Raw genomic sequence first — 26,739 nt, 5'->3', positions numbered from 1 at the left:
GAAATATGGAACAGAAGTAGCAAAATTAAAGGTGTCTGTGTGGACCCGGTGTATTTATTTAGTTCACTCACACATATTCACACAATCACCATCTGTTCTTTATTCCTAGATCTTCCTGGACCAGGTGAATTATTCACAATTCGGCAGCACTTATGCATACACATAATCTTTTAACTTTTTTCGCTGTACTTTCTGGTATCGATGTCTGTGGAATACTTCACTGGAAATTAAATGTTTTAGTTTAAAAAAATGGCATTGATTCTCAACCTGACAAACTATTCGCCTGAAAAACAGATCTTCTGACTGTTTGATCCAAATTAGTGTGACACCATGGATAGCATAAGCTGCAGAACTCCAGTAAAAGAGATGGCAGAGCTGAGACTGGTCCAACTCAGCACAGCTGGGGAGATGGCACTGTCTTAGTTTGGCTTGCTCATGGCACATTGTGCGATGTCATCATCTATGTTGATACAAACACCATGTCATATTACCTAACGCAACACAATTGCACAAGTGGACGAGGGACACAAAGGTATTCTTCTAGTGGGCAAGTCCAACATGAGGAGTAGTGACTAGAGAGTTTATGTCAGGGGCATCAAATCCGCACCCACTGTCACTGTAATGAAATTAAGAATTTGGTGGTTCCCATCCCAGGTGATGTGGCTTGCAGGAAAGTCTGACGGTTTGTGAATAGGTAGTGGCCGTGTAAATGCCTGCAGCTAAGAAGCAAGCTGAACTCTTGACTGAGCCTGCCCTAGGGTCCAATGGCCTTTCAGAGGTACTGGCTCATCAAAAAATCTCCACATTTTCATTTCATTTAGGCCTGCCCCCCTCTCCATGTCATCCTTCTTTGCAATTAGGAAAGTGAATATAGGAAAGTATAGATTAACTATTCCTAATTTTTCATCTACGTGTTTTAGAGATTGCCACGGTGTGTGTGTGTGCATATATATATATATATATATATATATATATATATATATATATATATATATATACACACACACTCAAACCTAGACTTACTTACCTGCCAATATTTTATTTTTTATATTTTGTCCCCGATAGAGTGTCCCATTCATGTTTTTTGATGGGACACGGTCCATCTTTGTAATTAGGGAGAAGGAATAATTGCTTATCATCTGACCAGTTTCTACTCCCAAATTGTATATGGGAAATCACTAACATAGAAACCAATTTGAAATTGCCACTGGGTCTGTACATATTATCAAAGCCGAGTCATATTAGGGAATTATCATTGTTGCTGGCTTGAAGGATCTCTTGTGGGATATTGGTGGTGCAATCTGTGGGCATGCCTGGAGTTTGAATATCCATGCTTACGGATAAATAATAACAAATTCTCCAGCATGGAATCTATTTAGACTGAGAAGACTGGGATTTTTCCGAGCTGTCGGACAGTACAAAATCTTTTATTGAAAATCTGAAACTGATGCTTAGCTCGGGGACAACTGATACAGATAAGGAACTCCCTCATTTCATGGTAATATCTAGTCACGTTTGCAAAGGATTCTAGCAGCACTAGCTTGCTTTTAAGAGTTCGGATTTAATAACACTGCAGCTCTAGTAAAAACTTGTGTTTTAACAGAAAGTATTTAGAAGGCTGAAACAAGTGTTCAGAGCACTTCCGGGAACTTCTACTTCCCTTAGAGGAACGTCCAATGGGTGTCCGCTGATGAGAGGGAGCCAGCCAGTTTCACCCTTCCATTCTAGGCTGCATCAACAGGAGTCTGATTTCTGCCACTAGGAGGCTTTTCATTGGCCAGGGCCCATGACGTCTTGTGTGAATGCAGCATGGGATTTGTGGTTCTGCCCTCCTTTGAAAACTACAGAGAACAAGGCTTTGCGACGAATTTCGAATTGGAGGAGTCAGTGATTGTTATCACAAATCAAGCTGTCGACTCTGAAAATCCAGCTTCCGGTCACTATCCTGTGTTCCTAATAAAGTTGTTACAGAATCCATTCTATCTTGTTCAGAGTTCGGCTGCGCTTGCCTTTCAAAGTCCTAAGAGCAATGCTGTTCCGAACACTCCAGGCTTTGATACCTTTTAGTTAACAAACTGGAAAATAAAACGCAGCAAGGGTACAAAGCATTATCGTTCACAGCCTCACACACTTCGGGTGGCAGCTGTGCAATGGTCATGGACCAACAGATATGCCTGGCGACAGTGAGATAAGCCTTTTAATCACAGGCCAAATGCTATTCATACTTCACCATGTCAGATGTGCATTGATTCAAAACCCAAAGAGCAACATGTGAGGTTTTCGCTGAGCTAAAAAGAAACTTTGAATCCTGACCGCAGCGCCATGGCCTTCTGGAGAAGGAGAGTCTGTGAATGGAAAGTTGGTGCATTTGAAAGGAAGGGGAAAGAAGCCAGAAGTGTTTGGATTTGTGGAATGGGCCGTCACAGCATTTCACTGTTCGATGCACATAAAGCAGCTGTGAGGATTTCTGAAAAAACACCTTCCTTTTGCAAAGGTGCACAGTAGATAAACCGGGCAAACCCTGAGCAGATCAATGCATGAGAACACGACCCAGGGACTCCCACTCCACCAGCACTCCCTGACTCCATGGGAAAGTAGAAACGACATAAGAACATGTTATGCCATTTGTTAGGCCTATACAAATCCAGCCACCCAAAATATATGCAGGCCCTGGAATCAAATTGCTGAAGGTAGGAACTGTTTGTGGAAATTTCGGGGGTTTGTTGGCCACACCAGCAGCTGCTCTGCCGAGGGTTGTCTCTGCATTTGTGTGGGTAGGTATTTGTGTGTAAGCCTTCCTCGAAGAGCAGTGACCACTGGAGGCCCGGATCTTGCTCTCTCTGCTGGTGTCTGTCCTCCTCCCCAGTGCCTTGTGCAGGGGCGTCAATTAGGCAGCTGTGACACTACCTTAGCTACCACTGGTGTCAGAGCCATGATAGCTAACAAAAGTAAACATTGCCCTGACAGGTGTGTTTTTCCAATATTTGCCCTATAGCTCCTCTAAAGGGACAAGGATCCCAATGAGGGACTAAGCATGGGGAAATCTTGCGATGTCATGAGTCATCAAAGGTAGTGTGATGTCACTTCCACTGTCCCTTGCAATTGATTAAACTGATGTCAATGGCACTGTGATCTTTGTTGCTGTGAAGAAGCCCTTTAATCTTTGGGAGTAAACATATCAATCAGCTGTATGAGGCCAGGAGTTATTTTCCATGTTCATCACCACTCCACTTACTTCAACCCCGTTCTTCAAGCATGGCACCAAGGCCTCGGCGGACTAGTCCTTCGTGAAGAGCTATGGTAGGCACTGCCCTGTTTTGAAAAGACAATCAAGTTTCCACCACTGTGCCCAGGTGAGAAGAAACCAAGGAGTCTGCGATTTTTACACCTAAAGAAAAACAGCTGATTGATTGGTTTAGATGAAGCTAAAGATGGCAATGATGTAGCGGCCAAAGGATGGTGTGGGTTTCCATGCACCTCTTTCTTTCTCTCTACCTCTTTTCCCTTACCTCTGGAAAGCTGCAGGTTGAATCAAGTTATTTTTCCTACAGTCCAGGACATGTGTCTCTGAACCATGACAGGATACTAGCCATACCTTTTCCACCTTTCACCAGACACACAACAACTGCATCTCACCTCCCTCCCATGTTGGGCAGGAGACCTGAGTGTCTGCGTTAAAGGCAAAATGATCTCGTCTGGTAGCTGTGGGTGATTGAATATTTCTACAACTCGCACAGAACCTAGCTGTTTCCATGATACCAGGGCAACATCATCTAATAAGCCCCTTTCTAAAACTGAGCTTGGCTGATTGTGCGTGGACGTGAGATTTTAATTTACTATTCAAAATTCAGGCTGGCAAGAACGTTGCATTATGAATTCATTGTTAGAAGAAAATCAAACAAAGAAACAAACTCAACTGTCCAATAACAGTGATTCGGGAACACAAGAGTCAAATTCACCAGGTCAGAGGAGGTGAAGGTAGAGCTAGCGCTGGCCCAGCAGGTTCCATTTCAGAATTGGACATCCATACCAGTTTGTGCATCAGAATTAGGATCTAATGTCCTCAATTTCCAGAGTAGCTCTGTTAGACTACCACCCTCTGTCCTACTGTAGTTTTTCTGTGGGTCCATGGGCGAAGAAAGTGTGGGACAACCAGGGCGGAGACAGACTGGTCCAGTTCTCCTGGCCTCCATAACTGTTTTTATTTTTCATATTTTATTTGGTAAAAAAATAAGCTTCTCTCATGGGCCACACTTTATCCTTCTCTGTCCCAGCACTATCCTTTAGTCTTGGTCTCACCCAGCTTCTACAATTCTCTCTCTTCCTTCAACTTTTCGCAAAGAGCTCACAAGTCCAGTAGTGTCTCTGGCCCCCGAGTGGTTACCATCTTAGCCCCGTTTGTGTCGGGTTCCCAGAGTTGTACAAATGGAGGATAAATCACACGGACGGATGTTGCTGGACCCCACGGCATATAGCTTGGAACACAATCTGCGATGTTTGACTGACAGCCTTTGGGGGAGCTGACGCAGCAGTACCCGCGGAGACCGACTGTTACCAGTAGTGTGCAGAGGACCAGGGTGGCCAAAGCCCACAGCTTGATCTCCAGAGACCCCATTTTACCTTCTGGATCTCTAGTTCTGGCACTCACGCATGCCACTTGAGTAGGGGCGCCAAGGAATGCCATGTGTAGGCAGGCCTGGTAGTTCATGCCTGCTTGCAGCCGGGTGATATTATGGGCATAGAGTCCAGCAGGTAGTCTGGCTGTTTCCATATTCGACCCTGTAGATAGGGCAGCCCAGGTAAGGTTGGATGATATGGCATTGATGTAAGGTCTCCAAGTGAGTAGAATGTGGTGCGCCTCGACCTCCCTTACTTGTAACTGGACACGCTCCCCACCTGCCGGAGACCAGCTATTAACGGAGATGTGCACGCTTTTGCTATCTGTGCCCAAGAGATTGTGTGCAAGGCAGGTGTATAGACCAGCTTCCCGCATGGTGGCATCTCGAATCTCTAGGGTGCCCTCAGGGTGCACTCGGCACCTCCCTTCCCCAGTACCAGCAAGCAGCTTCGTCCCTGTTGGAGTGACCCAGTAGATCTCTGGCTCCGGTTCGGCTAGGGCCCGGCAATGGAGTGAAACAGTCTCCCCACTGGTCACCATCAGATGGGAGGAGAAACTGGTGCTTGAAATAAGCGGGAGACATCGATCAGCCATGTCCCTAAATGGCACTTCCCTGATGTGCCTAGTCTTTAAGGCGGGAGGCTCGGTGCAGAGCGTGGATTGAGGCTCGATGAAGCGGATGCGGTTCTCTGTCGTGTTGATCCAGCGAATGACACAGTCACAGCGGATTGGATTTCCGTGCAGGCTGATTTCTTGCAGACTAGGCAAGGATTCCACTGTCTGCTTGTGCAGGGCACTCAATGCATTATTGTTCAACATGAGAGTCTCCATCTGGGGCAGATGGTGGAAGGCGCCGGGGTGGATAAAAGACAGCTTGGGGTTGTTTGTCACCTCAAGCTTTGTGAGCTCAGGGAGGTTGGTCAAGGCAAATCTGTCCAGAGAAACCAGCTCATCCATGTTGTTCAGGCCAAGTTCTTTCAAGTGCAGCATGTTGACAAAGTCACTCTGCTGTATTCGCTGCAGAGGATTCTTGTTCAGATCCAAGAACTTCAAGCCTGGCACCTGCTGCAGTGCTCGCTTAGGGACATTGGCAAGTTTGTTGTCATAGAAAGAGAGACTTTCTAAGCTCTTCAGACCCTCCAGGGCATAATCTGAGATGCCTCGCAGGTTCATTCCAGCCAGAACCAAGCTCTTCAAGTTGGACAGGGGTCTGAAATTCAAATCTAAAATGGCATCCACCTTGTTGCCCCCAATCATGAGGATCTCGAGGCTGGGCAGCTCCTGGAACCAGCGGCTGTCCACTGCTCTCAAGAGGTTGGAGTTCAGGTGAAGGCGCAGGAGGTTACTGAGGCCTGCGAAGGCCAAAGGCGAGATACGGCACAGCTGGTTGTGGTTCAGGTAGAGCTCTTGGAGGTTGCCCAGGCTGGAGAAGCTGTGGTCAGGGAGGTAGGAGAGCTGGTTCTCCTCCAGGTGCAGGCTGAGCAACTGAGGCAGACTCTTCACCTCAAAGTCCGTCAGGTCAGAGAAGCTGTTTTGGGAGAGGTCCAGCTCAGTCAGGTTCACCAAATAGCTCAGCTCGCTCTGCTCCACCCTGGCAATGTTGTTACTTTGCAGAAGCAGGGTCTGCGTCCCCCCTGGAAGGTCTGTAGGGATTGCAGAAATGAACAGGTCGTTGCAGTCAACAGTATTGGCCTCGCGGTAGACCGATCTTGGAGTATACCAGGGTCTTATTTGACAAACACATTGAGCTGGACACTTGACCTTCCAAGGAACCACTGGGAGGGCCATGGCAGTGGCCCCCCAGCTCAGGAGCGAAAGCACAGTAAGCAGTCTCATTTTTACACAAGGCAGCTGGCTTCTTGACATGACAGAAGCTCCAGAATCAGAGGTGGTGGCTCCAAGGGTTGGCATTGATGTCCATGTCAGTGAAGTCTGCGTTGAGTTGCTTGATGAGTTTCTTTCGGGGGGTTTTCACTGAGTAGTAGAGGTCATAGTCGTTGCAGACCCATCGTGTCATTGTTTCTCTCAGCACAGTGAGCTCCGTACCTCGACCAGTTCTTATGCCTCATCGCAGCTTCTCATCCCTCCATCATGACATTATCCTCTTGTTCTGCAGGCTGGTCCTGAAACAGAAAGAGAGTTGTTACTAATCTTCATATGAGATTCGGTAAAGCAAAGTAAAACTGTGTGAAATTATTTCTTTGTCTCATATGTTGCTACCAGAGCTCTCAATAGTCAAGTGCCTGGTAGAGCTTGTGGGACTCAAATTAAGGTTCTTGCTTTGCCTCTTAAGAAACCGTAATGCCATTTCGCACAGTGTAAATTTTTATATATTTATTGAGATTGATTTAATTTTTGTATATAGTGTGAACCTACCACAGATGGACATTTTAGCGCCTTACAAGGATGCAACTGAACATTATTTAAGCAAATGGACGGCTAAACAATGTACACAGATGAAGCGACTGCGTCTATTAAACGTCTGAGAATCATAGGCATGCTGAAGAAAGTTTTAATCCAAGAAAATGCTAAGGACAGCCTTCCAGAGATGAGGGTGGTAGTACATGCTTCAGCAAGACTAGGCATTAGATGTAAACTTTAGTTCCATGCAGGATGATGCAGTGCTGTATACGGCAGAGTCACAATGGCGTAGAAGAAGGTGGTAGATGACTACGAGTCATGGAGGATTGAGAGGAGGTAATCAAGAATTTGAGGTAAGGCAAGAAACGGTAAGCAAGGTAAGGGGAGATACCGAGAAAAGAGTGTCCAGAGGAAACAGACTTGGTAGTCCTATGTAGAGGTCTGAAAAGACACAGGGCCCTAATTATGGCCAAGTCACGTAATGCAGCACAGCAAATCACTTTGCTGAACTGCACGGCTGGGAAGGGGCAGGAATGTGCCATATTTAAGAAAAATCTGGCACATTCCTGACTTTTCCCCCGCGCTGGTGCCCTTTTGGCTGCCTAGCACCAATGCAGGCACCCGTGCACTATGCTGCAAGGGTGCCTGCGTTGTGAGGAGGCCTTGTTTTTATGCAGGATGGGGCACCTTCCCGCACAAAAACAAATCCCTGAGGGGTTTTATTTCTTCTATGCGTGCTGCAGAATACAGCACACATAGAAAGAGGAAAAAACAAGGAGAAATAATGATATTTCTCCTTGTTATGCCTCACCTTGGGAGGTATGGGTTTTTGATGAATTACCAGGTCTGCTGCTCTGGTAAATCTGGGAATGCATCAAAATCCATGCATGTTGCTTGGGAACATCCACTCAATGCCCATGTAAATGCCTCCCTGGCGCAGTGTAATGCAACTTAGCGATTAGTGCAGGTGTGCATTACTTGAAATTTATGAAGCCACTCCAGGCCACACATGACGGCCCTGCGTGGCATCATTAATCTCATTTTTAAGTTGCGTCACTCTTGCACCACGTTGCGTGGTGCAAGAGCTACGCAAAGGGCCTCTCAAATATGCCCCATAGTGCATATTCAAGGTACCAGAGACTTAATGAAGGTGATGTTTTCTGTTTTGTTTTAGGAGCAGGGGTTCTTCAAACTGTTTTTACAGAACGTGAGTAAGAGGTCCTGCATGATATATCTGGGAATGCTGTTCCATACTTTGGCTACTTATCCTAAGACTGACTGAGAAAAGGTTCAGGACATAACATAAAACCGGGTTTTAAGGCTGAGAGTGCATTAGCTAAAGACTCTTCTGCCACCCACTGAAAATGTAAGCTTTTTTCAGGCAGTTGAATGTGTTTATCAAAAATAACGAAGTTGAACCTGGCTTTGTAACCGATTCACGGATTGTTCTTTAAAGGCTTTTGCAAGCATAATTGCTATGATGGGCTTAATCGCCCTTTAGGTGCTCTGTCAACAGGTAAAACCACCTGTGTTCACAGTGCTCTGTGCAGAACCAAGCTTCAAGTTGAACAGGGATCTGATATTCAAATCTAAAATGGTGTCCACCTTGTTGCCCCCAATCATGAGGATCTCCAAGCAGGGCAGCCCCTGGAACCAGCGGCCGTTCACTGCTTTCAAGAGGATGGAGTTCTTAGAACAGGATGTCATTGTCTGCCATCCATCGCAGTGGCAGACGCTGCAGTGACTGATAGACATATATGCCCATATTTAAAAAAAAATCATGCAGCACAACGCAGCAAGCCACCTTGCTGTGCTAAGGGATAGGGCAAGAATGCATCATATTTAACATTATACCATGCATTCCTGTCCTTTCCTGGCACTGGTGCACCTCTGGCTGTTCAGCCCCATCGCAAGCAGCCTTGTGTCATGGTGCAAGGGTGCCTGTGTTGTAGGCAGGATTGTTTTTGTGTAGGAAGGGACACTTTCCCGCACCAAAACAATCCCGAGAGGCAGTTTTCTCATTAGAGAAAAAGACAAGGAGAAATAAAGATATTTCTCCTCGTTAAGCCTTACCTTGGGAGGCGTAGCATTTTTACACATTCCCAGGACAACAACTAATGGTAAATCTGTGAATGCTCCAAAATGTATGGGTGAATGTGTGGGAACACCCACGCTCCACCCACGGAATGCATCCCTGGGACAGAGTAACGCAAGGCAGCGATCTGCGCTGCTTGCGTTACTCTAGATATATCAAGCCATGCAGGGCCACGCAAGATGGCCTTGTGTGGTTGATAAATCTCGCTTAGGTTTTGCATTGTCCTTGCACCCACTTGCATGGGGCACGGGCGACGCAAAACCTTCATAGATCTGACCCATAATCTCAAAGCATTTTCCAAATCTACTCATGCCATACTGTGACTGGCCACTAAGTGACACTGTCACACCATGTCTGCTTAGTTCATCCAGGACCTCAGTCAATGCCATAGTTAATTCTTTAGCGTCTGGTGAGAGACCGCTCATTCTTTGTCTCGAGAGTGCTGATGACATCAATACAAGGCAGTGGTATGTTGAGGATGGTTACAGCGCACTACTAACTTTACATTATGTCGTTGGTGATGAGGGTGTACAATTAGTTACTATAGCCATTTTCTACTCCACAATTTCACACGCATGGAATAATGGCATATCCCTGTGCCTACTGTGTGTTTCAAAGACCAATCATTTTGAGCTCATGTACATCAATATAGTGCAATCCAAATGTGTTGTCAACACTTGTTTACATACTAATTAAACAAAATGTGTTTGACAACCCAGGGGCAGATTTATGATAACTGGCGCATCCCCAGGGATGCGCCAGTTATTTTGCGCCGCTGCTCCGCCACCCATGGTGCGCCGCATTTACAATGCGGCGCACCATGGGGCAAAAACGGCACAGATGCGTCACGCATCTGTGCCGTAAAGGTGGCGCATTGCTGGAGTTGTGTCGCAAGCGCGACGCAGCTCCAGCAAGGCTCGGGGGTGCCACATCTTTACAATGCTGCGTCCAGACCTACGCCTGCTTCAAGCAAGCGCAGGCTTTTGACGCAGCATTGGCCTGAAAGTGACTGAGTGAAATCTTATAGATTTCACTCAGCCACTTTTGCGAGGCGCACCTGCCCCGGAACGCCTACCCTGCGCCGGAACGCCCACAAGTGGCGCAGGGCTTTACAATGTGACGCATCTGCCTAGATGCGTCACGTTGTAAATGGGTCGTAGGGATGCGCCACGTTTTCGCCGCAGTTGCGTGACGCAAACGTGGTGCATTCCCAACATAAATCTGCCCCCCAGTTTTCGCGCACACTAAAGCTAAAATAAAGACAATTGAAAGTATTAAAACCTAGGTTTACGTGAACCTTTATTAATGAACAAATACATAAGAAAAATTCTCCTCTCCAGAGAAGCTGTTAAAGTGTGAAATCTCTCCAGGCATAGACAAGAAACCTACAACACCACCTCGAATTTATGAATGCAATGAAGACATGGCTGCTACCAAAGTGATTCTTCTGCGAGGGGACAGTACCACTTGCAATTACAAGGGGGTCGATGGCAGAACTCAGTCACAACTACATAAAAAATTGGAATGCATCGCACTAAGGATGGTAGGCACAGCCACAACAAGCACATCTAGCTCTCACTTTTCTTTACTCCACTTGGTGTAAAAGTGCAGCTTCTCATCTGGAGCAGCCCCTGCATACACAACACCAAAACGCATGGCACAAGCTCTCTCACACTTCCTTCACATCCATACCAGGCTGTATAACCCCCCGGGGGGCAAATTTGTGGGGTTAACCTGGCATTATGAGTAACCCTAAATTTGGAGTGGCGCGAAAAACCTATGTCCATAAACTCAGATTTGGGGCTATTTAAAAAATGGTCAGCTTTTCATCAAACTCATTTTTTTCATTAAATATTTCCTTTTGGGAGGAGCTACGTCAGCAAACGAGATGGCTGCTCAGACTCCCGGCTTCGCCGACCTCCGTATCCCGCCGCAATATCCTGTACATTATCCTGATTTTACGCCTAGCCTCTGTGTACATGAACTGTTCCGCACTTCGATAGTGAAATCCGGGAACTTTTATCGGCTGGTTTGACGAAGTTACATCGAGTTGAAGATTGTGGCCTACTCCAGCGGTGAAGCCAGGGCCTCGAGTACTTTTACAGCCGGGCTGCAGTGCAACAACATCGGCCGGGAGACCCAGGCTGGGTCCGGTCAATCGGAGTGGAGGCTTTGTTTAAGCCCGATTTTGGCGGCGATCGTTTCTATTGCTCAGTATCGATGGCTGAGGTCAATATTGGCAGAAATTAGGGCGTTTCATTCACATGTGGATGTCTTATTGTGCAAATTGGACGCGCGCCTATCTGAGATGCTCCTGGTGGAACCAGACCCAGCCTTACTGTTGGAACAGCAATCTGCAGCCGTTCAAACCGCAGCCATTTTGACTCCGTGCGAGAACCCCGTGAGGAAGCAAGTATTGAAACCATCGGATGGTGCTCTGGAGGAACGTGTTCCCGAGGTCGTCAGTGTATTGCCGAACCTTCCACCACTATCGACTTTGGAGGTATCGAAAGGCGTTCCCCTCCCGGAGACTTTTGTTCTTGACTTTCCATTTATTTTGTGGTCGTCTTCTCCTTTCTTGGTGACTTTACGACTCCTGAGCAAGATACATTGGGACTGTCCATCTAGGAGGGAGAGTTCTTCTGCGTCTGAAGTTCTTGTGGACTCATTGCCTACGAGTCGCCATAGATTGATTCTTGATGACTCCCTTCTCCTCTATTACTCCTTTGTGTGCCTTTGGGTTTCGCTGGGGGGGGGGGGTTCGTGTGCTGATTCGGAAGGGCCAAGGTTAAGATCAACTAGGTCGGGACGGGTTGGAGTGGCTTTTTTGGGTATTCGACCTGCAACTGTTTGACCTAAAAGGCTGGGCGGTGTATAACGGTGCCCCCTAATTTCTTCTATAAGTGTTGTCATACGTTGGTCTTTTAGTGATAGGGGGTGTCTGTTTCTGGCGGGGGGACTAAAGGGGCTGGGAGCCCAAACGGATAAGCCCTCCTCCATTATTTTTCCTACTTTTAGGGTTTTAGTTATTAGGGGCGACAGGCACGCTGCTAGTGGGGTTAGGCTGTAGCCATTTGCAGGGGTGCAGGGTGGGGGGTTGGAAAAGGGTTTTTTATTTTGCCTTTTTTTATTTCTATGGCCTTTTTCTTTCCTTCCCTTTCTCTTCCTTAAAGGATCAGTATAGCTTGTGAATCATTCGGATTCTTATCGTGTACTTGTATTTAGTGCTTATGCTCTTTATGATATCCTGATTCCCGGGTGGGCAGGCCCTGAGAACTGGCGCTCAACATTGAATGTATATTGTATTGTCTTTTGCATCGATCCATATGCTTTGGCGCCAATGTTCCATTATAGCGGTTCGTACGTGCATATCCTGTCTCTTGCCCTGTCCCCCGTATTCTTCTGTTTGATTGTATGGCACCTGATCCTTTCTTACATAATATAAAATGTAACCTCTGTCTCATCCTGAGATTCAGTTGTGCATTCTAATACAAGTTCTATCCTGAATCGCTGCCGGACCTCAGGGTTGTCGGTTGATGAGCTGTGTCGTACTGTGATATAGGGGGTCTTAATTTTGTTTAGCAGCCGGCCCCTGCGGTAGTAGGCCCATGCTTGTATTTTTATTGAATGCTACAATAAAGGTTTTTCAAAAAAATAAATAAATAAATAAAAAATATATATTTCCTTTTGTAGTAAAGTGAAGTCAGAAAAAAATGAAAAATCATTGTAAGCATTGTGTAGTTGATCGCTCTGGGTGTCGCCGACAAAAACTATATATGGATGTGATAGGATATTTTTTGTAGATTGGCTTTCAGTGCAAAAGTTTACAAAATCAAACTCTGTCACATATCTCCTGTTTACTACATATTAGGTCTGACGTTAGCTGTATATTTTAATTTTACTAAAATTATCGATATATTTATAATATACTTACATATGCAGGCTTTCAGCCAGCACTCTTCATCCATTGGTCTATCGTGTTTTTCAGATTTTCCTTCTGCCCACTACAGCTAACAGTGTGGGGCAAAGAGTCAGCCTGCTTTAGCCATTGGCAAAATTCACTATGAGTGACAGCATTATGCTCTTTCACAGGGAACACTTGATGTCATTTTTAGAAGAATAAAAACACGGTCTTGCATAGCACCTTTTTCCTATTTTCTTTAAAAAAAATTTTGCCACATTTTGGCTATTTTCCCAGGCTCCTATGGGGAAGCCAACAAACCCCCAGTACCTTAACAATCCCCAATATGTGGGGAAAGATTAAGCTAATTTGCCCTGGATACTGTTTGAGGGAAAGAATGTATGAAGGATTACGTACTAATTATGGCGAATATCAAAACAAGCATTGGCAAAGTCAATAAGTCTGTGCAGTTAAAACTATTGGCTTTTCCAATGCCTTTCTGGTTTAGATAGTTGACACAATTGTGCGTCCCTCTAAAATGGCCATCTTGAAACTTTGGACATCACTACACCAGAATGCCAGCTGTAGCGGAATTTGAATATTATTTTTATAGCAATCTTTCCTTAACATTATGTCCCATATTTATTGAGCCCTACCAAAGCAACTTGCTTGCCTCTGTTTGGCTTAGTAAATGCAGAATAAAGCAAGGTGGAGCAAATCACTGTCTTGTGGTACCCTGCATTGAGAAGGCATTTTCCCAGACTTACAGAGACTTGTAAACCTGGGAATGCAGCAAATTAGTACACCTTTCCAACAGAGGCATAAGGAGGAGAAACATTTGTATTTCTCCTCATTTTTCCCTCTTTCCACATGTTCCGCAATCTGTAGAACACGTAGAAAGAGGAAAACTCCTCAAAGGACTGTTTTTGTGCAGGAAAGTGTCCCTTCCTGCATAATACAATCCTGCTGGTAACGCAGGCACCCTTGCACCATGATGCAAGGGTGCCTGCGTTGGCACTAGGCAGCACTCAGTGCACCTGTGCAGGGAGAGAGCAGGAATGCATCCTGTCTTAGTAGCAGTGGCAGCTCCTCGAGTGAGTACTGCAGGGTGGCGGGCGGGGGAGGGGCAGGGTGGGGGGGTAGTAAACTCCGGCATATGGCCGGAGTCAAGTAAATAAATAATAAATAAACCGAATTACATTGCATGCGCCTCATCGCCATTCGCTCCGCCGCACCGCCTTGCAGCACTCCCTCGAGGAGCCGCCACAGCTTAGTAGATGTGGCAGATTTCTGCTCTCTCCCTGTCACGCAGCGCAGCAAGTTGTCTTGCTGTGTTGCATGACTTCTTCGTAAATCTGCCCTTCTGTCACATGATCTTTGACGCTGTTACCATCACAAATACTAAAAACGCCATATGAATATGTGATGTAACAATGCGATCAAAATGATCGTGGTATGTTACATCGCAGTTTTTACAACGCAAGTCGTTACAACGACTTGCGCTGGAGGGCGCTGGACTTAGGAATAGTAATATTTACTATTCCAACACCAGTCTACGTACAGTAGGGAAGGTGTTGGAATAGTAAATCTTACTATTCCTTAGGTTAGAGCGCCATCCAGCGCAAGTCGATGTAATGACTTGCATTGCAACAGCTGCATTGGAACTGCATCGAGGTGTACTCACCGCGAGGTAAAGGATGTTTTCCCTCCATATCAGGTGCATGACTAATATAGTAACAATAACTATTAACACAGATATGTGGTGTTTTAACTAGGCTCATTCCACAACATATGAGGGGCTCAGTCCTTATGCGTCCTCGCACAGTCGGCTGCCTAACAGAGTCATATGCAACTGCAGCATAAATTGATGCTCGAGCTCTCCTTGCCTCAACTTCCAGCAACACTGTACATGCCAGAACGCAACTGCATATTATGGAATTCTTAAGATAAACTCATACGAAACCATGCAAGCCTTGTTCTATCAACATAAAAAATTGTCAACTTTTGAAAGCCAAAAGTCGTACAGAATAGATAATTTAACAAAAGCACATATGTTATGCATTATGTTATACAGCACCACATTCTAAATAGGCTGCTCAGGGGTTCACTGCAAACCCCCAGCTCCAATGCCTCATCTACAGTGAGGGGCATATATGATGTCTTCATCACACTCGGCAATAGTATTAGCTTACCTACCTACTATCATTGTTAACTTGAATTTCTTTTTTAAGCCATACATTTGCAAAATGATGCTCAGGTCACATACAGGTATCCAATTGGTTGTTAACCAAATGGACAATGATAGGATGATTGCCGGTTTGGTGGGTGCAGTGGTGGCTGGTAAGTTTAGGGGGGGGTGGATGGGACACAGCTGCAGCCAGCTCTGCCACAGAGGTCCCAGGGTGGGATGGGGTCAGTGAGACTGCTGACCCCATCCCAATCTGTGATGAAGTGTCACTGATTCACACTCGACCCTAGGCGCTTCAGGGCTTAAAACTGAAGCGCCCAGGTGCGGGGCAATCAGTGACACTACCCCTCCTCACTGAGGGGAGGGCCTCAGGGACCTTTGCTGAGCTGAGAAGGCCACATCCACAGGAGCTGTAACTTCCTCAGCCCTGCCAAGTTCAGCTCCGGCAGCCAGGAGCCTCTGAATTTAGTGCATGTCTGGCTCCTGGTTGCCTGACTTGAAAATGAACAGTGTCTGTCAGGCTGACCTTTGTTCAGCATGATAGACACTGTTCGTGAGGGGCAAAAGGTGGAGGGGCATGGCCCCTCAACTCCAATGGACTTGCCACGTCTGGGTGGGTGTGTCTCTAGGTCTTGGTCACCCATGATGGGAATTAATTTATTTATTTTGCAGTTTTTTATACAGTGTGAACTTGACCCAAAGATATCAGAGCACTTTACATTAGCACCAGTTGCATTACAGATGGACACATTCATTTTTTTACGCACGGAGAGATTAAGTGATTTGCCCAGAACCACAGGATGCTTGAGCCTCCCGCCAGACTTGAACCTGGTTCCCCAGCTTCAAAGACGGGTGCTCTATCCGTTAAGCCACTACTGGAATGAGTGTAGGGGAATCATGAGCTACATTTTTGGCGCTGGACATCTGCAAAATAATGTGGGTGTCATCAGCATACATCACAGTTTCTGCCCCAGGAGAAGATATAAGAATTAACCACTATGGAGACCTTTCTCACACAAAACAGATACAATATGTACAGCATGCTGAGCATCCCGACCTCAGAAAATAGGTACCGTACAGGAACTAATCATGTCGGACCTCCCTCACGAACAATTAACAATTCAGGCAGTAGTGATGGGGTAAGGCATGGCAAATTGCTAGTAAGAAGCCTGTAATATGTCATACCTTCAAGCACTCTTTGCTTTGTATCAAGCGCTAGCTTGCATGCTATGACTTTTAACTGCATGCTTATTGCTATAAATTCAAAGCTACAAGTCCTGAAATACAAAGCACTTTTGGATAAAAGATCAGGACTGGCTGAAGTTGTCACACAGGACCTTGAAAAAGTCATTGAGTACAACGAAACACGTGTCGGCTGTTGTTTGAATTATATTGCACACAATATGGAATAAAAATAAATGGAATAATTGTTTCTTTGTACTAACTTAATGACTATTGTAGTTCATTTTATGGAAACTGAACTGTTACATTGACAAACCTCTTACAACCCAATTTGATGGTGCCCTGGATATTCTTTATGTACACATGACACATCACACTTCCACCAACCCTCCAGACACCTGCGCTCTGCCTCCCTCTACCTCGCGCACACACTCCGCATCCGCCAAAGCAACAGTGGAGGACGCTCCTTCTCCTATCTCGCCGCCAAGTCCTGGAACGACCTTCCCTTCCACCCCCGAACCTCCCCCTCCCTGCTGGAATTCACGAAAGGACTCAAGACCTGGATGCCCAAATGATCGCTTCCAAAGCAGCACAGCTCCCACCCACCCCTCCCGGGTGATTAGCCGTGCTTTATAAGTCTGGATTGATTGATTGATTTAACATGTTTGTAATGCGGCTGGCACCAACCTTGATATTTAAGAACTGAAGAACGCATCAAGAACAAGAACTTGTTCACGAAATGTAGTCATCTATCAAAGATACTCACTCCCAGCAGCACAGCTCAGAACGTTAATGTACACACTTCTTGAGATCTGTGGTAAATAATCCTTGAATTTCATTTATTTTATTATATTGACCTTAATACACCGGATGGACGAAAAGTTGTCTCGGGCCCAGGTAAGTTATTTGGTGAACAAATTATCTTCCTACAGTTGCCTCTAAGAGAGGTCTGTTCACAGGCACTGCTTGCAGCTCTATTTCCTGGGTCAGAGATGGGAAGTCAATAAGCAGCATGATGCTGCTTGGAGCTAAGACCTACAAAGCAGTCAGCACAAACACTACACCTTGGAGGTTAAATTATATACACACAGGGTGCTAAACTCTCCCCCCCCCCCCATTTAATGTCACTGTTGCACTATCCATGCCATGGACAATGCCTTTTTCTTACAACCCCAATGTCTGCTTCCTGTAGAACTTCAGCCAATACATTACACTCACTAGCCGGTAGAATAGGATAGGATAATAGGATAGGATAATATTTATAAAGCGCACTTATACCTGAGGGTGTCAAGGTGCTGAACGAATGGGGAGGAGAAAGAAATGCCTACATCCAGCTAAGAAGCAAATAGCCAGGTTTTCAGAAGTTTCCTAAAGACCGGACAAGAGTCCACCTTGAAGCTGGTGGGGGCAAGGAAATCCAGAGTTAGGTGGCTGCCACAGAAAATGAGCGACCGCCCCATCTTGACTTGTGAATTTTAGGAGAAAACAGTTTTTTCTGTGAGGAAGATCTCAAAGTTCTCCCCGGACTGTACCATTGAAACATGTTTTTAAAATGTGATGAGCCTTTGCTATGCATAGCCTTAAATACCATATTCAGGACCTTGAAGGAAATGCGCTTCCTGATGGGGAGCCAGTGCAAGGTTCGAATCCCTTCCCTGGCTGACTGATTCTTCAGGATGCTAAGAATCCGCTGCGTTCTATGCCACCTGAATCTTGTTCAGGGATACTGCGTTGATGTTAACCCGTTTACCACGGCCGTTATTTCGGCGCATTGCGGGCGTTCTAAGGAGTGGGCGGGGCCGCGTCAGCCGTTGGCCGTTCGCAGCGCCAGCCAGGTAGTGCTCGCGACAGCCAACGGCCGACGGGAGCACGGAAGGGGTTAAGGTACAGAGGTAGGTGTCAACGTTGGGTTTGTCTGCAGTCTTTCTTCCCAATGGTCCTTACGTCTCTGCTCATGTCCCAGTACAGGGCAGGCCCACCACACGAGTCTAGTTCTGGTTCAGTGTAGTTGCTGTTGGTTCCAACAGAGAGAAGGGTCTTGCTTCTATCCACTACTCCCTGCCTGTTCCACCCTTTAATGCTAGCAGGGCTGAGAGAGACCATCACACAGGCTCTTTAGGCTTGAGCTCGAGAGGGCTTTTATCAGCAACAGACACCTGCTCCTTCTTCTGGGGCTGGCTTGTGTATGCTTGATAACATGCAAACATGCAGTATTTACAGCCATAATCCGCAATAATGAAAAGCACACGTGCAAAACACAGAACCCCCACCCCGACACGGTGATAGGGAACAAACACTCACGCTCGGCCCCGCTCCGTATCTGACTCGCCATCACCGACAGCCAGAGGCCTGCTGAATTATTAAAAAAGGGCAGCGCAGGAACCTTTGAATTACACATTAGAAAAGGCCCAAGCTACGACAAATCTAATGAACACGTGGCGAGCCGTGGCCGAGGCTGAAAAGCAGGTGTTGTACAGGCCAGGAGAGAGGATTCAGGGCCAAACACGAATTGATAAAGTTAAAGGTCACCTCTGCATCCAAATCATCTCCAGTGGGTTCACCACCTTGCTTCCTTCGGTTGCTGTCTCCTTCGGTCCCACCTCCAGCTGGAAGATGTCCTCAGAGTTGGACTGGGACTAAATAAAAGTGCCCCTCCCAGCCCCATTAGCGACCCAGAAAGCCAAAACAAGTGGCCCACTTTTCAAATCGGGCCAGTTTTGAACTTGTAAAGACAGGCTTTATGGGTATGTTGCAACCTATGGGAGATTGGATGGGTGCGTGTTTGCTGCAGGCAATGCTTGTTCATGAATCGGGGAAATCAACAGGAAAACCCGGACCAGCCACAAACTGCTGAAAAACAGCCCACACACGGATCTGTCAGACCAGTTCATGGGACACTGCCTGACTGCCCTATAGGCCAGTCCGACCGTGGATGCCCTACAAGTGATTCATAAAACACTCCTATAACTTTAGTCATGTCAATCCTGTCAAAAAAAGCCTCCTGGCTTAGCCTAGAGCAGAGGTCTTCAAACTTTTGTAGGTTGAGCCCCCCCAGCTGAATTTTTTTAGATGTTGGGCCCCCCCACCACCTGACAGAAATTTCTGGACTCGACCGCCACGCGCACATTCCGGGCATATTCAGCGAATACCATTCAATACATAAAGAGTTTTTAGTAAACTGCAGGTTTGTGAGTGGGTGGGTGTGGTGAAATGACAGAGGCTTATTACACAGCTCAAAACACCACTTGTTTTCTAGGGCTGCCTGAATGATCAATGACTGATAATAAAAGGGAGCAAAGATAAAAAAGTCACATTACAAATGAATCGACAAAAAGAAGGGGGACCGGGAGCTCGTTAACATTACAAATGAATACATACTTATTTATAACTATATTTAGCAATTTGCAAGCTGTTTAAACACATGGCTGACTGGCATTTTGCGCACCTGCCTGTGTAATTTTAAAAGAAACTTTCAGCGACGTTTTAAGGATTTTGTGGCCTGTGGGCCAAATGTATTTTTGGGGCCCCTGTTCAGACCAGCTTTGATTTTATGATCCAATCTCAGCTCTTTCATGCCTTCTTTGGTCAAATACTAAATGTGTGTACATCGGATATTCAGGGATAGTGATGTGTGTTTTCAGTATGTAACAACAGCAATTCACTACTATTATTGCAAATAATCTGTCACACCCTTCTATTTTTCATATGTGAGGTCATGTATTGATCTAAAATAAACTTTTTATATGGATGTCGCATGATGCATAAACACATTTTGTCTGCAAAATGTATGTAATAGACTTATACACATTGAAATTGAATGATTGAAAAACGCTATTTACAACATTGTGTTTTAAAATGATTCAAGGTCCCCCGCATCCCTCCCCCACACACACACTCCCACCCCCTTTGAAAGGCTGGGGCCCTGGGCCAGAGCCTACTTTTTGGTTTTTTACTGAGTTTTATATAGCGCGAACTTGACCTGAATCAGGTATCAGAGCGCTTTACATAGCACCAGTTGCATTACATGAGGACATATTCATTTTCTTTGTTAGGCACAGGGAGAATAAGTGATTTGCCCAGAATCACAGGATTTTCAGCTTCAATGCCGAGACTCGAACTCTGGAAACTTTGTCTCCGTTCTGGGAAGAGCTAACTCTCCCAGGAGGGGGTTAATTCATAGAGCTGAAATGCTTCAGCTGCAGTGGGAGGCGAGGGGTCTCCTCTGCTAAAACCGAAAGCGTGTCTGTTTGTTTGCTTTCATTTTTAGCAGAGGAGACTCCTTGCCTCACACTTTAGCTGAAGCTAACAGCTCCGTAAATTAACCCCCTCCTGGGAGAGTTACCCAGACAAAAGGACGGGCACCTCCTGTCCCATCGATCTCCCCTCCCTCCCCCTTCCACATACCGGAGTCCTCTAAGAAGATTTGCTTGGAGGGAACAAAGGGCAGATTGCAGTGGAGGACGCGCCCCCCCTGGGAAGGTGTCGCGCCCCCAGATTGAAGAACACTGGCAGAGACTAAAGCTGCATTTGTCATCACTGCCTAAGGCCTCCACTCAGTGCTTTAAATGGACAAAAATAAGTGCAGGCACTCATCAAAAGGAGGGATAGACTGGGGTGGAGTTTGGGGCGGGCATAAGGGAGGTGCTAAAAGTGGAACAAGGGGCGGGGCTACATTTTTGACATTTTCAAGCTTTTTATGCAAGAAATCTGCATTGTTAGAATACCAGATGTATCTCTCCATTCGTTTTTAGGTCTCGCCTGTCGATGCGCATGCGCATCGAGCAAGCGAGACTATAGGGGCTCATCTACTCTTTATCTAACTTGCAAGGAATCGTGGCGATTCCTTGCAGTGCCCGTGACTTTTAAGCTCAATGCGCATGCGCATTGAGCTTAAAAGCGCGTGCACAGCCGCCCGCATTCCTCCGACACCTTTGAAGTGAAGCTTAGCTTCACTTCAAAGGCCCGGCTTCCACGGCCGCCAGGCCACATCAAAGGCTTCCCCAGCACTGCCCCGCCCATCAATCACCCTCCCACTGCCACCCCCCTCCCTCTCCATATGGTGCGCTCTGCCTCAGGCCTCTGAGCCGTCCCTACGCTCCCCGCCCACCCCCATCCTTTTCTCCCACCTCATGTAATAGATGCCATGCCGATGCTGGTGACGCCCCCTCACCGAGGCCTAAGATACAAATTGCACCGAGGCTTAAGATACAAATTGCACCACCATCCCTTCTAAGCGCGCACTAGGGCCACTTATTGCACTAAAAGTCTTCAGATGAATTTAACACCAACCACTTCGCCCCAATTGTTAGATTACAACTGATTGGCAATGGGAGTATCAGAGCACCAGCCTCCGTCACTTGCGTTATCGACCGACACAACAGTAGAGATAATCAAGTGCTTTGGCCCAAACCCAACATGCTGAACGACCCAGCCAAACTCGACCCCCAAAAACGGGTTTACCCCTATTTCATTGGTGTGCCAAACCTGATGGCTTCACTAGCAACGTCACCATGCAGGAATGAAGTGATTTCCCCAGATTTGCAAGATGTTGCGCGCCCCCGTCACAATATTACCACTAACCGGTTAGCCATGTGGTATCAGAGCCCCTCGCACGAGCTCCAGTACGTTACACAACGGCACACCAACATTGTGGAATTAAGTGATTTGCCCAGAGTCGCACAATGTCGAGCATTCCCGCCGAAATTCAAACCCTGCTCCTCAGCAACCCTGACGACCGCTACAGCTGAAGGCCCTACTGTCCGCCTTTCGGACCTTTGCAAACGACTACCTCTGTGCTCTGTCTACACCAATCTCGAACTGCCTAGTTCTTGCTGCCTGCAGTTGTTACCACCAATTAGCATAAACACCAGTTTTCAGCCTATCAATATTTTCGCTACGTCAGGGTTCCCTCCCCTTCCATTCACAGTCGCAAGATAGAGCTTCCTAAGCAATATTTAAGTAACGTGCAGCATTCTCAAGAAACGCAAGCAGCTGTGAGGAAATCTTGCCAATTTATGAAATAAAGTGCACCAGTGCCCCGGCTAGGTGGCTGCACTATGTGCAAGCCAGTCACCGTCTGCTGGAAACACAGACAGAACTGAAGTGTCCACCCCGATTCAGTAAGACATTCACTAAGACATCTGGTTCTCCCGGCACCCAACCTGCCTGTCACGTGGCTGCACTCTGGCCAGCCCCGTCCCTGCATTGCCTTGCCAGTTTAATATTGATGAACCACTCCCTAGTTCAATCTCTGCATACCTTGTAATCCTGGCACTGACCACAAAACGTAAGAACAGCTGGCCACCCCTGAACCACTCCTAGGAAAACCAATATGACATCGTAGTGAATTGTAAATGCGCTGCCCTAATCACACCGATCCCCGATCAACAAGACCCACATAGCTGCGTCTTCTCGGGGCCCCCCCGGTACAGTTAAAGGTGGATTCACAATACACGGTCAATGGGAAAAACGCCGCCATAATGACACGATCCACCGTTCGGTCTACCAGAACCTACATAGCTGCGTCCCCTCAAGAGTGCTAAGGCTTTCTTCGTGGTATTGGCGCAACGCAAACAACTCAGAAGGTGGAGTCATTATACTAAAAGGAAACCGCACAGGCTTTCTGTATACTGTGACTGTGGGAGAATTAGTTAATGTTCCTGCGTTTGAGTTAGAGCTTTTAGATTTGTTTATGGCTTTTTTTCTTTGTAATTCTTTAGCATTGCCTACAGGAAACAAAAATGCTAAAGATTTAAAAAAAAAAACCATAAACAATTCTAAAAGCACTAACTCTAATGCTGCGAGACCTATTGCATTTCCAATGCTTGTTTACACTAATAACTATTTATATAGCACTTACCAATCAGTGTTTATTACTACACAAAGTAATCCTTTTTCAGCAACCTCAAACAATTAAAAGATTTAGGAAAAACCAGTAAGATTCTATATATATATGCCTTGTTGTTCAATTAAGGTCCTTGCTGCAGCGGCACAATTAACTAAGATATATGCCGAGGATGTTAACTTGTGAGCTACAGGGAAGACAAGGATCTATGCAACAAAAGTAGCAACCCACTTAGCTATCTACATAAATAAAAAAATACAAAATCTCTGATCTACATGTTGCAAGCTATGCTTTCCAGCAGGCAAAATGACCCTCTATGCAATTTTATGGTGAGTGAATTACCCACCAGAGTTATTCATTTTATTGCTACTCATGGTGTCCCAATATTACTTACTCAAGAGAAAGACCCCAGCTTCCTGTTTCTTAGGCATATTGAAAATACCCACCGCAGGCAATAATATTTCTTTTAATGGAAAAATGCTTGTACGAGTTTTGCAGATGCACACTATCAAGTATTTTTCACTTTTACATAGTGCTCAACATCTTGTCTTGTGATAAATGTACTGGCGAATTTGTGTTAAAAAGTCTAATGGCAGCAGTTTATAGCAAATTCTGCTACAGGGGGCGTCATTGCAGCCCTGTGTTACCATGAACAATACCTTTCACACCTTCCCCCATTAGGTTTTACAGCCGCCTGTCTACGCCCGCTGTGTAAGAACAAAGGATAAACTAACCTCCGTGAAGCCACACCTCTGCTCTGATGACTTCCAGAGTAAAACATGCAGATCTGTGTACCGGTGACAAGAGCGGCTGTCTTTTGGCCCACCCCAGGCTTCCATCGTGACTAAAAGTTGAAAGTGCTGCCGATGTGATCGATGATCGAGTGACATCTGCTTCAAAGCCTCGTGAGTACTGGTACTCTCCTTGTTCAAGGAAAAGTGCCGGTACTCAATGGTGGAAAATGAAAAAGTGCCGGTACTGCCGGTGGAGTGGTGCGGCTCACTGGTTAGAGGCGGCAGACCTGAGAGCAGAGAACGTGCTGGGACCAGGGTTCGATTCCCGACGTGGCAGGGTCTTGGACCAGGATCAGCGGACTCGATAATTCTCGCCTCGGTGCCTACTCTATCCGGGGACCACACTCGGTAACTCTGGGCATTAAGCTTGCCTCATCTCCACAACGGCCCCCCACAAACGCCAGGGATGCCTGGTTTCACCTTGGAGACCCCCAGGAGGGACTATCTCACAGGGAAAGCCAGGATGGGTTCCCCAGCGGTCTATAGCGCTACGAGGCCTGCGGTGCGGGTAGCAGTGCGCTTTACAAGACACACTTTACCTTACTCAGTACCAGTGAGTACCGGCCCATTTAAAGCACTGTCTCCACTGACACCGGGTCCCCCCACAAAAAGCGAGTCTTGGTGACCCAAACACGGCCTATCCCCTCAGTCCTGACAAGTGGAGGTACTGTTCTCAGACCATGGGCAGCCCGGCTACTCCCAGGTCTCACCTGGCCCTGTTTGTGCACTATGGAGCACTCCAACACATCCCACATCTGCATATGTCTATAAGTGAGTATTTGATTCCTTAAAACACCAGAGTTGGTGGTCAAATGTAAACCGCAGATTCACTCCCATGGCTTGAAATTATTAAAATAAGGGTAAAAAACGAGAGTTACACATATTTTTGCCATTTTGTCACCCCCCTCAGTGATGACACTTGAGGCGACCCTCACCCACCGCACCCCTCTTCCTACGTCACTGAGGGCAGGCACATGCCATTCTGCAGATCTCCCAGGTTCCTCATAGGCCGCTCAACCCCTGCTGCTGGAGAAAAGTTACGGGTTGGCCCCGTGTGACTGCGCCTCTTAGCCTCCTCCAGCAGAGGCGCTTCCTGGGTTTCGAGGCAGAGCTTCCTGGTAAGATCTGCTTCAGTTTTTGCCCACCAAGGTCTCCTTCCCCCATGTGAATGAACCCAAAGTTCAGAAGTCTGCCTTCCTCCCACAGCGAGGCCAGGACGATCCCTCCTTTGAATATTCATTTCCTACAGGAGCCTCTCTTTCCACAGGCCTCAGATGATCATATGTCTAGGAAGCCTCCCACAGCGCTCTCGCGGATGCTATGAAGTTATGGCCGACAGCACATTCTTGGCTAGAGCGACGCTCCCAGGGAGCGGTCTGACTGTGAGCCCAGGAAGCAGAAACTTATCAAACCCCGGAGGTGGAATCACTGCACGTGCAAGAGGCAGTCAGACAGTGCTGGAGGCATTGCCAGTGGAGGAGGCAGTCAGTGCTGGAGGCAGTCTGTGCCGGTGGCAGTCAGTGCTGGAGCCAGTCAGTATTGGAGGCAGTCAGTGCTGGAGGCAGTCAGTGCTGGAGGCAGTCAGGGCTGAAGGCATTGCCAGTGGAGGAGGCAGTCAGTGCTGGAGGCAGTCAGTGCTGGAGGCAGTCAGTGGAGGAGGCAGTCAGTGCTGGAGGCAGTCAGTGCTGGAGGCAGTCAGTGCGTGCTGGAGGCAGTCAGTGCTGGAGGCAGTCAGTGCGTGCTGGAGGCAGTCAGTGCTGGAGGCAGTCAGTTCTGGAAGCAGTCAGTGCTGGAGGCAGTCAGTGGAGGAGGCAGTCAGTGCTGGAGGCAGTCAGTGCTGGAGGCAGTCGGTGCTGGAGTGAAGCCCGTCTCTACAGATGCAACAAACCTGTACCCCCCAAGCAAAAGGCAATATCCTTCGACCTCGACAACAGAAAATATGCAATTCAAATGGAAATCTGGAGATCCCCCAGGCTCCATCAGCTGAGAAACGAGGGATGTGACCTCTACATCAAGGCAGAATGGGGCTTTGCGGGGGGTGGCCGACCGGAGGGAGGCTCGCCCCCCCCGGGAGGTTTTGGGGCCCTGGGAGAGGGGAGGGTGGGATGACTGGGAGGAGACTGGGCCAGGCTGTTTTGGGCTGGTTGGGCTGGTTGGGCTGTCTTTGGGCGGTATTTGGGCTGGGTTTGGGCTCCTTGGGCTTGTGGGGGTACTTAACCGGCCATGTCAGGTCACTGTCCACCATTTTAGGGACAGTGACACGGCAGCCGGTGGTTAGGCAGGGGCAATTTTGGTTCGGCAGGTGTGCTTTGGCTGAGGAATGGCCTCTCTCGGTTTTATTGGACTTGCTTCGCGGGGTTGCTCGCTCCTCCCCCCCCCTCCTGCCCCCTCGCTCTTGTCACCCGGGTTTGAGCTGCTCCGGTATTTGGCATGGGGCCGGGCGCTCCTGCTCCGTCGGGAGCAGACTGCGGGGAGCGCGCGCCACGCTCCGGGCCACCCATCGGTGGGTCAATGGTCTATGGCCGAGCCTCCTGCGGGAGGCGGGAGCGGGGGGATATCCTCCGTGACTGACAGACGGGCCCCTGCGCGATCAATCACGTCCCCGGGTGAGTGTCGGAGATACCACACAGGGGAGGTGGGGAGGGGGGGACGGGGGGTCTGTTCAGGCGCGTAGCCTCCGGCTGGATGGACCTGGGGCATGAGGGTCCGGTTAAGGCCCCCTGCGGCGCGCTGCCAGTGGCGCCGCGGTGGTGGTG

The 26,739-nt window shown here is 47.4% G+C and overlaps 1 protein-coding gene across 1 annotated transcript in view; it reads right to left on the bottom strand.

The window, feature by feature from the left end:
- Positions 1-1,006: 1,006 nt before the first annotated feature.
- Positions 1,007-26,739, bottom strand: part of LRRN2 (leucine rich repeat neuronal 2) — a 368,071-nt gene continuing 342,338 nt past the window's right edge. Inside the window, exon 3 of the mRNA XM_078644634.1 lies at positions 1,007-6,741. Within this exon, the coding sequence (XP_078500760.1) occupies positions 4,346-6,529 (2,184 nt within the window). The 5' untranslated portion in view covers positions 6,530-6,741 and the 3' untranslated portion in view covers positions 1,007-4,345. The remainder of the gene's footprint in view (positions 6,742-26,739) is intronic.

The sequence above is a fragment of the Lissotriton helveticus genome, chromosome 5_1 (assembly GCF_964261635.1).
Source record: "Lissotriton helveticus chromosome 5_1, aLisHel1.1, whole genome shotgun sequence".
NCBI classification, from domain to species: domain Eukaryota; kingdom Metazoa; phylum Chordata; class Amphibia; order Caudata; family Salamandridae; genus Lissotriton; species Lissotriton helveticus.
The sequence above is the reverse complement of the archived record's forward strand: the minus strand, read 5'-3'. Positions and strand labels throughout refer to the sequence as shown.